General features: G+C 42.9%; 1 protein-coding gene across 8 annotated transcripts in view; it reads left to right on the top strand.

The window, feature by feature from the left end:
* Window positions 1-15,897, top strand: part of LOC124000649 (peripheral-type benzodiazepine receptor-associated protein 1-like) — a 169,288-nt gene that overhangs the window by 62,401 nt on the left and 90,990 nt on the right. For all 8 annotated transcript variants that reach the window (XM_046307182.1, XM_046307185.1, XM_046307184.1 and 5 more), the window contains 2 exons: window positions 2,859-2,966; window positions 9,470-9,598. In XM_046307182.1, coding sequence (XP_046163138.1) covers window positions 2,859-2,966; window positions 9,470-9,598 — 237 coding nt within the window. The remainder of the gene's footprint in view (window positions 1-2,858; window positions 2,967-9,469; window positions 9,599-15,897) is intronic.

The raw sequence follows: 15,897 nt of genomic DNA, 5'->3' as shown, positions 1-15,897 counted from the left end.
TAGTGACAATCAGCTTTCAAATCGGTATATTTTGCGCTATGGTTAGCATATTATCAGAAAGTACGAGGGTAGTGAATTAATGTTTGCTTCAACTGTAAGCTAATAAGGAAAGTTAGCCTACAATTAAAGCTGGAAGCTACCGGTTCAACTTGCATTGTAAACGTGTTCTGTATGGACATTGTTTTGCGAACAGTAATGAACAGAATCAACATTTCTACATGCTGTGTTGCATTATTCATCTGTGCAGCATGAGTGGGGAAATAACAATACAGCTCTAGCAAGGAATGAGTGGAGCAGGCACTTTGCTCTTTGTACTATAAAGGGGGTGTCCTGATAGACAGACTTGATCCTCTCAATCACGTGAGACACATTTGACAATGGTACTGAACGTAACAAAAATTCCACCGTTTTTTGTACTATTATTTTTCAAAAATATTTTTCAAATATTCGGTATACCATGCAACACTAATGCTCTGTCCGATGGCAAACCCAGATGACCCTACAGTATAACATAGTCTACTCTCTTAGCCGGGGGAACAGTGTGTTAGAGGAGGTGTTTGCCCAGGGGCTGCTAACTGATTGACTGACTGACTCCAAAGACAAAAACCCATCTCACTTCCAGCTCTTCTGTCTGTCCATCTGCTCACTCTCCATCAGACCCTCAACTCTGCCAGGTCTGGCTGCTCCCTCCATCCCTCAGAAGTAATTTAATCAGGGATGTAGTGGGTTTTTTTCAGGGGTTCTTCCTTCCTGATTTTCTGACAGGATCTTACATTCATACATTGAAATTGATCTACTGTAACTGTACCCCTCAAACGAATATTCCTACTTTCTCTCCATAATACACACAGAACAGGGTGACCTCAACTCATGTGTCCTCCATATGGGCATTAAGACCATGGCAGCGCCCCTTGTTCAACTGGTCTTCACATAAACACAAGCTCATGATGGGCCTCTGAACTGGAAATAAGTCAGTCACCCTTCGAACGGTTCGTCCAGCTGGCCGTTTATTGGAGGCGCGGAGGATAGCGAGCTTGTTTGTGTTGTGTCAAGGAGTTGACAAGGGGAAGTAAGGGGAGGGGACATGGTGGATCAACCGCTAAGTCCATAAAACTTTGGAGTCCATGATTACGTCTTAGATGTATGTCAGACCAGATGTAGTTAAGATGGAGGGAGGGCATGTCGGATTATACTGTTGCTTTTTAAATCAAATCAAATGTTATTGGTCACATACACATGGTTAGCAGATATTATTGCGAGTGTAGCGAAATGCTTGTGCTTTTAGTTCTGACAGTGCAGTAATATCTAACAAGTAATCTAACAATTCCACAACAACTACCTAATACACACAGCTAAGTAAAGGGATATTACCTAACCTAGTGGTTAGAGCGTTGGACTAGTAATCGAAAGGTTGCAAGATCGAATCCCAGAGATGACAAGGTAAACATCTGTCATTCTGCCCCTGAACAGGCAGTTAACCCACTGTTCCTAGTCAGTCATTGAAAATAAGAATTTGTTCTTAATTAACTGACTTGCTTAGTTAAATAAAGGTAAAACAATATGTAATATATGGATGAGCAATGACAGAGGCATAGGCAAGATGCAATAGATGGTATAAAAATGCAGTATATACATACGGGATGAGTAATGCAAGATATGTAAACATTATAAAGTGACTAGTGATATATTTATTCAAGTGGCCAATGATTTCAAGTCTGTATGTAGGCAGCAGCCTCTCCGTGTTTAGTGACGGCTATTGCCAGATATGGGTTTGTGATCTCTTTAGTCTCTACTTTCTTATCCGTGCTCTGAGTGTGACTCACTAACAGGTTATAGGAGTTCAGTGCCAGCCAGGCAGGCTGCAGTGTGGTGGGTTGATTGAGCCTTCTCTAATGAAAAGGCCCACTACCCTGAGAGCAGTGTTAGTTGTATGACCAGCAGCATTGGTTTGAAAGTACAAACAATACAACAGTAAGAGGAGGGAGGAGAGGAGGGAGGCTGTATAGGGGCTATGGAGGGAGAGTTGGGAGGCTTTTTGGGACTGTGGGAGTATGGAAAGAAAGAGGGACTGTGGGAGAATGTTTCCCCTGAAGGACAGGAGCAGCTGAATGTCAATGACGCAACACCATGAGAATGTGGTCTGTAATAAGAAAGTGGTCTGGAAGCAGTAAGCAATCTACTGCACTGCAGAGATTCATCAAGGGGACCAAAAGACTAATCACCAAACGTACGGCAACCACGCCACTGGTTTGCTAGAAAGCTGAAATTATTGAACAGCACAAAATATTGAAGATTGTATCTTAAAGCTGGAATCCTGATGATGAAACTGCCACGTCCCTTTGGGATATTACAACAACAAAGACGTTACTGCAAACAACAAACGCTGTTGTTTTTTTCTCCCTTGGACATTTTTAAAAATTGTACCTTTATTTAACTAGGCAAGTCAGTTAAGAACAAATTCGTATTTTCAATGATGGCCTAGGAACAGTGGGTTAACGGCCTTGTTCAGGGGCAGAATGACGGATTTGTACCTTGTCAGCTCGGAGATTCGATCTTGCAACCTTTCGGTTATTAGTCCCAACGTTCTGACCACTAGGCTACACTGCCACCCCGTAATTACATGCGTGATAGAACAGCAGAATATGTAATGCAATGTTTTTACCACACTGCTTGACACACCTTACCTCCGTTCGGTCCACAAAACCAAAACAATAACGAAGGTACTAGGGGCGGACAGTGGCACTTTTTTCCCCCTAATGCAGATTCCATCTTTAATGTAATGTCCTGGCAAGACTTGTAAATGTGGAGTGGAAGCATGTACATGGTCCTGATGTGTCTGTTCTATCTCTGTGTTCCAGAATGGCACTGACTATGGGTTCTTGGTGCGTCAGAACTCTGAGCTGCTGCAAGCTCTGGATGAGATGGAGAAGACCTGCACCAACCTGAGAGAGGAGAACGGCCTGCTGGTGAGCGTTTACATGGACTAGAGTAGAGGTCTGGACAAGAACTAGGGACTAGGTAGAGGCCTCGTCTAGACTAAAGTTGATGATAATCTCACAATTCTTTAAGGCAATATTGCAGAAACTTTTTTCCATTGAAAATTAGCCATTTTGACCAGCAGTGCCACCTTGTGGGCAATCTTTAGGAATCCTCCAATCAGAGCGCAGATATTGGTCAAGTGACCATGGTGGATGTTTTTGAGAGTGAGTGAAAGAGAATCAATTCCTGTTTTGGAGTAAAATGTTAGCCTTTCACGTCTCATGTTGCCTCACTACAATTTTTCTCATGATACGTTAATATATACTGTATACTGACCAAAAATATAAACACAACATGTGTAAACAACATGTGTACAACCTTTAGAGTTTAATTCGGGAGATGGTAACTCTTTAACCTCTCTAGGATAGGGGACGCAAGCGACCCACTTGGCCCGAAAGCCAGGGAAAATTCAGGCGGCAAATTCAAATAAAATGATATAAAAATCAAACTTTCGTTAAATCACACATGTAAGATACTAAATTAAAGCTACACTTGTTGTGAATCCAGCCAACGTGTCAGATTTTTAAAAAGCTTTTCAGCGAAAGCATAAGAAGCTATTATCTGATGATAGCACAACAGTAAACAAAGAGTAGCATATTTCAATCCTGCGGGCGCTACAAAAGAAAACCATAAATAAAACATAAATCAGGCCTTACCTTTGACGAGCTTCTTTTGTTGGCACTCCAATATGTCCCATAAACATCACAATTGGTCCTTTTTGTTCGATTAATTCCGTCCATATATATCCAAAATGTCCATTTATTTGTAGAGTTAGATCCAGAAAAAAACTGCTTCCAATTTGCGCAACGTACAAAATATTTCAAAAGTCGCCTGTAAACTTTGCCAAAACCAAACAAACCAAACAAACCAACTCTTCTTTTCAAGTCTTGCGCAACTCTCAACAGTGTTACCCAGTTCCTAGATGGCCATACTTCTTCATTGCACAAAGGAATAACCTCAACCAAATTCCAAAGTCTGGTGACATCCAGTAAAAGCAGTAGGAACTGAAAACCAGTTCCGAAGAAATATTGTTTCCCAATGAGAACACACTGAACAGACAGAGACCTCAACAACAAAAAACATTCTGAATGGTTAGTCCTCTGGGTTTTGCCTGCTACATAAGTTCTGTTATACTCACAGACATGATTCAAACAGTTTTAGAAACTTCAGAGTGTTTTCTATCAAAATATACTAATAATATGCATATCTTATATTATTGGCATGAGTAGCAGGAAGTTGAAATTGGGCACGCTATTTATCCAAAAGGCCCAAATCCCCATCATTTGCATTAAAAAAGACTGAGATAAAGGGGGCACAGATCCGGGTGCCTTGTCAGAATTCTTCAGTGAGTGGGTAACCCGCCTCTACCAACCGTTCGTTTGGCCAACGTGCAATCACTGGAGAATAAACTGGATGAGCTCAGTTCGAGGCTATCCTACCAATGGAACATTAAAAACTGTAATATCTTGTGTTTCACCGAGTTGTGGCTGAACGGCAACACGCATAATATACAGTTGGCTGGATTTTCCGTGCATCGGCAAGACGAATCAGCGACCTCCGGTAAGACGAGGGGTGGTGGTGTGTATCTATTTGTCAATAACAGCTGGGGCACAATGTCTAATATTAAGCAGTTGCTCGAGGTATTGCTTGCCTAAGGTAGATTCCTAATGAAAAGCTGTAGACCACACTACCTACCAAGAGAGTTTTCTATATTTTTTGTAGCTGTCTATTTACCACCACAAACAGATGCTGGCCCTAAGATCGCACTCAACGAGCTGTATAAGGCCATTAGCAAACAAGAAAATGCTCACCCAGAAGCGGCGCTCCTAATGGCCGGGGACTTTAATGCAGGCAAACTTAAATCTGTTTTACCTGATTTCTACCAGCACGTCACATCTGCAACCATAAAAAGAAAACTTGAGACCACCTTTTCTCCTCACACAGAGACATGAACAAAGCTCTCCCTTGTCCACCATTTGGCAAATCTGACCATAATTAGATCCTTCTGATTCCTGCTTAGAAGCAAAAGCTCAAGCAGGAAGTACCAGTGACTTGCTCAAAACAGAAGTGGTCAGATGGCGCAGATGCTAAGCTACAGGACTGTTTTGCTAGCACAGACTGGAATATGTTCCAGGATTCATGGTATACCACCTCAGGTTTCATCAACAAGTACATCGACGATGTCATCCCCACAGTGACTGTACGTACATCTCCCAACCAGAAGCCATGGATTACAGGCAACATCCGCACCAAGCTAAAGGCTAGAGCTGCTGCTTTCAAGGTACGGGACACTAATCCGGATGCTTATAAGAAATCTTTCTATGCCCGCAAATAAACCATCAACCAAGCAAAGCATCAATACAGGACTAAGATTGAATCCTACTACACCGGCTCTGACGCTGGTCGGATGTGGCAGGGCTAGCAAACCTTTACGGACTACAAAGGGAAACCCAGAAGTGAGCTGCCCAGTTACGCGAGCCTACCAGACGAGCTAAATGCTTGCCTTGAAACTAGCCTAAAAGTCAACACTGAAGCATACATAAGAGCGCCAGCTGTTCCAGACGACGGTGTGATCACGCTTTCCGTAGCAGACGTAAGTAAGACGTTTAAACAGGTCAACATTCACAAGGCCAGCCGGATTACCAGGACGTGTGCTCCGAGCAACTGGAAAGTGTCTTCACTGACATTTTCAACCTTTCACTGACCAAGTTTGTAATACCTACATATTTCAAGCAGACCACCATAGTCCCTTTGCCCAAAAAGGGAAGATAACCTGCCTAAATGACTAAATGACTACCACACCATGGCACTCAGGTCAGTAGCCATGAAGTGCTCTGAAAGGCTGGTCATGGTTCACATCAACACCATCATCCCGGAAACCCTACCTCACTGGGGCCAAGCTGCCTTCCATCCAGGACCTTTATACCAGGTGGTGTCAGAGGAAGACCCAAAAAATTGTCAAAAGACTCCAGTCACCCAAGTCATAAACTGTTCTCTCTGCTACCGAATGGCAAGCGGCATCGGAGGGCCAAGTCTAGGTCCAAAAGGTTCCTTAACAGCTACAACATCTGTTGTATCCGGGGCATGTGACAAATAAAATTAGATTTGATTTGATCCTCAGTTGTCTATTTTCACAGCCATTAAACTGTCTTAAAGTCGCCATTGGCCTCATGGTGAAAACCCTGAGCGGCTTCCTTCCTCTCCGGCAACTGAGTTAGGTAGGACACCTGTAGCTTTGTAGTCACTGGGTTTATTGATACTCCATCCAAATCATAATTAATATCTTCTCCATGCTCAAAGGAATATTTTAAATCAGTGTTTTTTTTTTACCCATCTACCAAAAGGTGCCCTTCTTTGTGAGGCATATGAAAACATCCCTGGTTTTTGTGGTTGAATCTGTGTTTGAAATTCACTGCTCGACTGAGAGTGAATACTTTCTGAAGTTGCACTTCAAAGCTACCATGCTGCACTGTAAACAAATACCTCCAACCTTGGTTTTGTGGAAATAAAGTATATTGTATCTAACAGAGGGAAGGCTTTCTCCACTGTTTAAACACAGTACGACACGCTTTCCACTCTGGGTCCTTGCGATCTCCAGAGTGCTGCAGTGAGTCCCTTCTACATGCTCATTGTGTGGTAACAAGTAGCTCATTTTTGATAAGTGGTGTGACCAAGAATAGATCATTCCTTACCAATGCTCTGTATCTGAGGTTTTATGCTTCTTGCAGGGAAAGTTCTCTCTGCTGTTAAAGTCTGTTTAGTCTCTATCTTGGCATGTCATATAGGCTTCGACAATAAGACAGTAGGAACTTCCTCTGTTATGTCGTTTTATGAAGGGAGCGTATCACCTACACCCAATATCCAATCCCTTAGCTCTGTCTTTAGAGTGGTCTATTGTGCTTGAGGCTATTTCACATCAGCCTTTTTGAGCCACTGGAATAATTTAGGTGAAATATCTCTCCTTCATATCGTTTTACTTAACCGTTTCCAAGCCTTTAGTCCTGTCATGGGACCTGACTATTGTGCTCGAGGCCTTTCACAGCAGCCTTTTTTTGAGCTGTTGAAAAGCATGGAGATGTAATATCTCTTTCAAACCGCTTTTCTAATTGCCCTTCCGCCTGCAAAGCGAGTGAGTGAGCTGCACGCACTGTCAGTCCACCATTCTTGTCTATAGTTTGCCCCAGGTTATTCAAAGTAACCTTCTTACCTAACCCCGTCTTCATGCCTAAGGCCATTCATATTTTGTCTCACCTTAGAGCTTGTGGCTTTACACCCACCACCTCTACGAAAGAAGAGCGTCTCCACTGTTATGTCCAGTACATGCTTTACACATTTACTTGGACAGAATGAGAGCTTTACGGAATAGGGAACAACTTTTAGTTTCTTGGGCACCTCCATGCAAGTGGACCCCCTCTCTCGTTAACTTCTTGAGTGTAGGGGGCAGGATTTTGGTTTTTGGCCAAAAAAAATGTACCCATTTGAAACAGCCTATTTCTCAGACCCACGAACTAGAATATGCATATAATTGTCAGATTAGGATAGAAAACTCTAAAGTTTCCAAAACTGTCCAAATATTGTCTGTGAGTATAACAGAACTGATATTGCAGGTGAAAACCTGAGGAAAATCCAACAAGTAAGTGCTGTGTTTCCTGAAAGCTCTGTTCCATTGAATGCCCTGCCTCCGTTTAAAGGGATATCAACCAGATTTCTTTTCCTATGGCTTCCTCAAGGTGTCAACAGTCTTTAGACATAGTTTCAGGCTTTTATTTTAAAAAATGAGCGAGAAAGATCACATCGCGTCAGTGGATAGCTGGGTGTTCGGAGTTTTGCTTGCGCAACAGAGTGGGGCAGCCATTGTCTCTCCCTCTCCTATTGAAAAAGCTACGATCCCGGTTGATAAATTATTGATTATATATTTTTAAAAACAACCTAAAGATTGATTATAAAAACGTTTGACATGTTTCTGTGGACATTACGGATACTATTTGGAATTTGTCTGTGATGTCATTACCACTCGAGCCTGTGGATTTCTGAACATAACGCGCCAAGGTATTTTGGATATAAAATAATCTTTATGGAACAAAAGGAACAGTTATTGTGTAACTGGGAGTCTCGTGAGTGCAAACATCCAAAAATCATCAAAGGTAGCTGTTTCTAATATTTTGTCTACTGAGAGAGATGTTCTTACATAAACGCTTGTTATGTTTTCGCCGAAAAGCTGTATTGAAATCTGACATGCCAGGTGGATTAACCACAAGCTAAGCTGTGTTTTGCTATATTGCACTTGTGATTTAATGAAAACTAAATATTTTTGGTATTTTAATTTTAATTTGGCGCTCTGCAATTCAGCGGGTGTTGATGAAAATGATTACATTTACAGTTACATTTAAGTCATTTAGCAGACGCTCTTATCCAGAGCGACTTACAAATTGGTGCATTCACCTTATGACATCCAGTGGAACAGTCACTTTACAATAGTGCATCTAAATCTTAAAGGGGGGGGGGTGAGAGGGATTACTTATCCTATCCTAGGTATTCCTTAAAGAGGTGGGGTTTCAGGTGTCTCCGGAAGGTGGTGATTGACTCCGCTGTCCTGGCGTCGTGAGGGAGTTTGTTCCACCATTGGGGGCTAGAGCAGATCTCGCTAACGTGATGGGTGCGTCAAGAAGTGAACAGCTATCCCATTGGATACTGGAGGCTATTATATTGGCTTATAATAGCAAGGGTTTTACAGCCCCCTGAGGGCTCATTCCACCAGAGGTATGGCTATCTCTATGGTACTGTTCAAAGGCATCTCTTTACAATATATGTTTGCGATGTGACATGTTGGGCCACCCCTCGTACGTTTGAGCTTTTTACCGACTGGACGTCACTGCACCTTTGTTGATGTGTACTGTGTCGGAGCCTCTGAGGGGTGATGCTGTTGGGGTTACCCTAGCTTCAGAGGGCATGTCTACGTTACGGGAGTTGGCCATATCCCCATAGTGATACATCGAAACAAGAATTTGAAGAGAACTCATTGTTACTTTCGTAACCCTGGTCCTCTGATCATGAGTGAGATGTATCACCGCATTTCCCTACTCGCAGAGTGCAAGGAAGAAAGGCATGCTTGATAATGACCAGAGGACAGGCGAGTGGCATCTTATAAGGAGGGAGGGGCTCACCTCATTCGCCTCTCGATCTGTCTGTCTCCGAAATATGTTATGTGATTGGTTCTTCGTGTTGTGATCCGCCTGGAACGAATCCCCATAGTGACACTCATATTATCAGAGAACCGGGTTACAAAAGTTTGTCTTTGTCTTTTTGAGTCCTCTACTGTGTTATTTTGGTCCAGTCCTCACCATGCCTGTCCTGTTCTGGCAGTGTCAGTCAGAGCTGCAGGCCTGTGGAGGAGGTTTTTAAATATGTCTCTCCCTCTATCTCTCTGCAGAGGAAGAGCAGTGTCCCAGAGACTGAGGAGAAGGTGAGGCGTCTGAGGAGGAAGAACACAGAGCTGGCTGTCATCGCTAAGAGACTGGAGGACAGGGCACGCAAACTACAGGAGGCCAACCTCAAAGTGGTAAACTACAAGCCTATCACTGTTTTCAGATATAACTATTGCCTTACTGCAGGGTTGTCATACTCATTTAAAATCAAATGTTATTTGTCATGTGCTGAATACAACAATTTAGATGAAATATGAAATGCTTGTTTAGGAGCTCTTCCCAGTAAAATAAATAAATAGTAACACAAGGAATAATATACACAAGAATGTACATGTAGTACAGGTAATAGATCCATTTTCAGGGGTACTATGTATTTTCATGTAGATATGGACAGTGCATTCAGAAAGTATTCATACCCCTTGACTTTTTCCACATTTTGTTACTTTACAGCCTTATTCTAAAATGGCTTAAATAAAACATGTTCCTCGTCAATCTACACACAATCCCCCATAATGATAAAGCGAAATATTAGCAAATGTATTAAAAATAAAAAACTGAAATACCTTATTTACATAAGTATTCAGACCCTTTGCTATGAGCCTGTGCTGTCTCGGAGCCTGATGGTCCATGAGCCGATGCTCCCGTACCATTTGCCAGACGGTAGAAGAGTGAACAGTCTATGGCTTGGGTGGCTGGAGTCTTTGGCAATTTTTTTGGCCTTCCTCTGACACCGCCTGATATAGAGGTCCTGGATGGCAGGGAGCTTGGCCACCGTGATGTACTGAGCTGTCTGCACCACCCTCTAAAGCACTTTGCTGTCAAGGGTGCATTTGTCGTACCAAGTGGCCATGCAGCCAGTCAGGATGCTCTCAATGGTGCAGCTGTAGAACTTTTGAGTATCCAAGGGCCCGTGCCAAATCTTTTCAGCCTCCTGGCGGGGAAGAGGCGTTGCCGTGCCCTCTTCACAACGGTGCGGGTGTCTGTGGACCATGTTAAGTCCTTAGTGATGTGGACGACAAGGAATTTGAAGCTCTCGATCCGCATCACAACAGCCCTGTCAATGTGGATGGGGGACGTGCTCTCTCCTCTTTCTCCTGTAGTCCACCATCAGCTCCTTGGTCTTACTGACGTTGATGGAGATGTTGTTTCCCTGGCACCACACTGCTAAGACTCTGACCTCCTCCCTGTAGTCTGTCTCATCGCCGTCGGTGATCAGGCATGTGGTGAAATTATAATCAAAGGAGAGACATTTAGATTTCTTCAAAACAATTGAAATGTATTATTTATTTACTGCAGTAATGGAGTTGGTAGGTAACCACCCTGGAGGTGATCACTGAGTTACAGCTCTTTATAGCTCTTTATGAATACACGACAAACAGCAGATGTGTGGATTGGGCCAAAAGGTTAGGGGTTGTATGAAAGAAATGAATAATTCACAGCAGACAGTATCTGCTGTGAAGACTGTTCTCAATGTAAAGGGAAACAGGGCGTGGCCCCCAAAACGAGGTTCCTCTCAAGCCGAGCCATCTCCCTCACATTAATGGAACATGGCTTGTTAGGTTTATCACCTAAGGCATCGTAAATCTACTGTCAGTGTTAACACAGACACATGAGAGTTCTAACCCCATTCTGTTACGTCTAAGAAAAATGCAATAACAGTATTATAACAATCTTGTAATTTCGCCACCATAGGCCTACCCCCGTTGTGTCGTCAGCAAACTTGATGGTAGTGTTGGAGTCGTGGGTGAACAGGGAGTACAGGAGGGGACTAAGCACACACCCCGTGTTGAGGGTCAGTGTGGCAGGTGCCTACCCTCACCACATCGGGCCAGCCCGTCAGGAAGTCCCGTATCCAGTTGCAGAGGGAGGTGTTCAGTCCCAGGGTCCACAGCTTGGAGGGGACTATGGTGTTGAACGCTGAGCTGTAGTCTATGAACCACGTTCTCACATAGTTATTTCCCCTCTTGTCCAGGTGGGAGAGGGCCGTGTGAAGTGCAATAGAGATTGCATCATCTGTGGATCTGTTGGGGCAGTATGCAAATTGGAATGGATCCAGGGTGTCTGGGTTGATGGTATTAATGTGTGTCGATGACCAGCCTTTCAAAGCACTTCATCATTACAGATGTGAATGCTATAGGGCTATAGTCATTTAGACAGGTTACCTTGGAGTTCTTAGTAACAGGGACAATGGTGGTCAGCTTGAAACATGTTGGGATTACAGACTGTGACAAGGAGACCTTGGAAAATGTCAGTGAAGACACTTGCCAGCTGGTCTGCGCATGCTTTGAGAACGCGCCCTGGTATTCTGTCTGGCCTGGCGACCTTGCGAGCTTTAACATGTTTCAAAGTCTTACTCACATCGGCCATGAATAGCCAGATCACACAGTCATCCAAAACAACGGGGCATTCACGCAAGACTCAGTGTTATATTTATAGAATCGAGCATGAAACACATTTACAGTGGAAGAAAAAGTATGTGAACCCTTTAGAATTACCTGGATTTCTGAATAAATTGGTTATACAATTTCATCTGATCTTCATCGAAGTCACAACAATAGAAAAACACAGTCTGCTTAAACGGATAACACACAAACAATTATAATTGTTCATATTTTTGAAAAAGTATGTGAACCCTTGGATTTAATAACAGGTTGACCCTCCTTTGGCAGCAATAACCTCAACCAAACGTTTTCTGTAGTTGCGGATCACACCTGCAAAAGGTCAAGAGGAATTTTGGACCATTCCTCTTTACAAAAATGTATATTCCTCAATATTCTTGGGATGGTGTGGTGTGAACTGCTCTCTTGAGGTCATGCCACAGCATCTCAATCGGGTTGAGGTCAGGACTGACATATTTTCTTCTGTTCAAGCCATTCTGTTGATGATTTACTTCTGTTAGGTGATGCAACAGGACAACAACCCAACTTCTGTTGAGCTTCAATTGGCAGACAGACAGCCTAACATTCTCCTGCAAAATATCTTGATAAACCTGGGATTGTTCTTGTTGTTGTCAATGATAGATAACAAGCTGTCCAGGCCCTGAGGCAGAAAAGCAGCCCCAAACCATGATGCTCCCTCCACTATAGTTTACAGTTGAGATGAGGTTTTGATGTTGGTGTGCTGTGCCTTTTTCCTCCACACATAGTGTTGTGTGTTCCTTCCAAACAACACAACTGTAGTATCATCTGTCCACAGAATATTTTGCCAGTAACGCTGTGGAACATCCAGGTGCTCTTTTGCGAACTTCAGACGTGCAGCAATGTTTTTTTTGGACAGCATTGGCTTCTTCCATGGTGTCCTCCCATAAACACCATTCTTGTTTAGTGTTTTACGTATTGTAGACTCGTCAACAGAGATGTTATCATGTTCCAGAGATTTCTGTAAATCTTTAGCTGACACTCTAGGATTCTTCTTAATCTCATTGAGCATTCTGCTCTGTTCCTTTGCAGTCATCTTTGCAGGACAGCCACTCCTAGGGAGAGTAGCAACAGTGCTGAAATTTCACCATTTATAGACAATTTATCTTACCGTGGACTGACTTTTAGAGATACTTTTGTAACCCTTTCCAGCTTTATGCAAGGCAGCAATTCTTAAACTTAGGTCTTCTGAGATCTATTTTGTTCTAGGCATGGTTGCAACAAGCAATGCTTCTTGTGAATGGCAAAAAACTCAAACTGATGTGGTAAACTCTTCAATGCTATCAGATGAATCCTTGAACATATCCCAGTCTGTACTAGCAAAACGTCTTATAGCCTCGCGTCTGCTTTATTGGACTCCTGACGTACTGAGGGCATCAGTGTTACTTCCTGTTTGAGTGTTTGCTTGTAAATGGGAAGCAGGAGAATAGATTTGCCGAAGAGAGGACGAGGGAGGGCCTTGTATGCGCTTCTGTGGGTAAAATAAAAGGGGTCTAGACTTTTAGCGCTTCTAGTAGAGCAGAAGAAGTGAGGTTTTATGTCTGCTGCATTAAAGTCTCCGGTTTCTTGTTTGTTTATGGCCCCATACATTTTTTTGAGTGCCAAAGTGGAGTTGGCGCTCTTACCATGAGGTTTTCTATATCAGGTGAGCAAAAGCTTGAGATTTCCTTCACACTGGAAGCTGCGCACCAGTTGTTGTTTATTAACAAGGCGGCCTCAGGACATACCCGTGGCCGTCTGATCATGCTGCTGCATGGGGAAACCACTGAGTTCTACGTACATAGAGTCATCCAGCATGTCTACGCAAGGTATATAATATTGCAGCTTTTTAAGTCTCTGATAGGAGACTCTCGAACAAAGCTCGTCCATCTGATTCTCTAGTGACTGGCTATTTGCCAATAGGATGGAAGGGAGTGCCGGTCGATTTTCTCTTTGTCTCAGTCTCACCAGGATACCGGTTCGTCTACCCCATCTACGCCCGTGGCGTTTTGGTAGCCCATGAAACAAAGGAATTGGTTCCGGTATGAACAAGGGAACAGGTGAGTGTGAGATGAAGTCGGATTTGAAGTCGAAATTGAGGTTAGTAACTGTTGATCTGATGTCTAGAAGTGATTGGCAGTCGTACACTGAGTACAGAAAACATTAAGAACACCTGCTCTTTCCATGACATAGACTAACCAGGTGAAAGCTATGATTCCTTATTGATGCCACTTGTTAAATCCACTTCAATTATTGTAGATGAAGGGAGGAGGCAGGTTAAATATGGATTTTTAAGCCTTGAGACAATTTAGACATGGATTGTGTATGTGTTCAATTCAGATGGTGAATGGGCAAGACAAAAGATTTAAGTGCCTTTGAACAGTAGTAGGTGCCAGGCGTACCAGTTTGTGTCAAACTGCAAGACTGCTGGGCTTTTCACGCTCTATAGTATCCTGTGTGTATCAAGAATGGTCCACCACCCAAGGACATCCAGGCAACTTGACACAACTATGGGAATCATTAGAGTCAACATGGGGGGCCAGCATCCCTGTGGAACGCTTTCAAGTCCATGCCCCGAAGAATTGAGTCTGTCCTGAGGGGAAAAAAGGGTGTTCCTAATGTATGGTATATCCAGTCTGATAGTATGAACTTTCTGTACAACAAAAAGTAAAGATAAACACAAAAAAAGTCACTAAATAACGTAGTCAGGGTTAGAACTCGTAAGTAGTCGATGCCATTTCCTAAGCGGCCAACCTCAAAGTGGTACACACACTGCCTATTACCATTTACAGGAATAGCTAGTGCCTTCCTGCATGGCTTAAACCTCTTCTCACTGCTCTGCTGACCTGATTTCAAATAGTAGTTGTTTTCTTTCAAATACTTTGAGCTGTGCCTACGCTTGAGCCTGCCTGCCAGCTACATTTCATTCAAATACAGGTAAGGTATTTGAAAGAAATTAAATACTTTGAACCAAGGTCTATTTCACACCTCTGCAGGGGTTCCCAAACTTTATTGGCCCATTACCCCATTTTGATATCTGAAAATGATTTAGACCCAAACCATGTGTAAAACAATGTCATTAACAGCCAATGTTGACTTTTTAAATTGCTGCTATGGCAGTCAATTGCAAAGTAATCTGACATAAGATAAATGATCTCACCAACATTAATGAGATAGGTGTGCTTGATGCAGGTCGCATTGGAGATGATCAAAGTCAGGGGGTGTGGTTGACCGTGGGCACCTCATCTCTCCTGTCACATCCAAACTAGATCGGTATTTGTTTTTAATGCAGACGAGAGCACTAAATCAGCGTACCATGAGTTATAATGCTCCGAGGGAGACGGCACAGTAGCCCTTTGAGTCAGGAACCAAAACTCCTCCATAGTGACCCGTGAATGCGTTGTCTGCAGCGTTCAGTCACATGACAGTTCGATCAGCTGTTCGATTTCACTTACTGGCATGTCAACTGAGCCAGGATCACAGTCAAACAGATTTAGCTGATTCGGTCACTCATCTGTAGAATTTTGCTGTATTTCCCCTGCATGTTTGCATTCAGTGCGTTCACTTTCTCGAATATGTCCATAACATATGCAAGGAGGACACATTTTCTTTTCATTAAACAGAAATTCAACAAAGTCTGTTTTTATATTAATTGCAAATGACAACTGTTCCTCTCTAAATTCAAAAAATCTTCCCAACACTCCAACCTCGATAACCACCAAGCCTCGGTGTGAAATAAAACATTGTCATGCTCTTAACCAATATCTCCAAATAGTTTTGTGAACAAGCATGCACAATGTAGTTTACAATTGAAGTTACCAGCTGCATATCTCTGAGTCCTGTGCTCAGCTCTTTTGCCGTCAGTTGCTCTAGGTGTATCCATTATAGCTCAGTGGGTGATATGATGAGTCTATATGGCAGAGGGAGACATTCATAATGTGCAACGGCCTGCCCACTGCCCGTAATACAGTGCATTTGAAAGGTATTCAGACCCCTTCCCTTTTTACACATTTTGTTGTGCTACAACCTTATTCAAA

This window comes from Oncorhynchus gorbuscha, linkage group LG16 (assembly GCF_021184085.1).
Source record: "Oncorhynchus gorbuscha isolate QuinsamMale2020 ecotype Even-year linkage group LG16, OgorEven_v1.0, whole genome shotgun sequence".
Lineage (NCBI taxonomy): Eukaryota > Metazoa > Chordata > Actinopteri > Salmoniformes > Salmonidae > Oncorhynchus > Oncorhynchus gorbuscha.
Note: the sequence above shows the minus strand (reverse complement) of the source record. Positions and strands in the feature narration are given on the sequence as shown.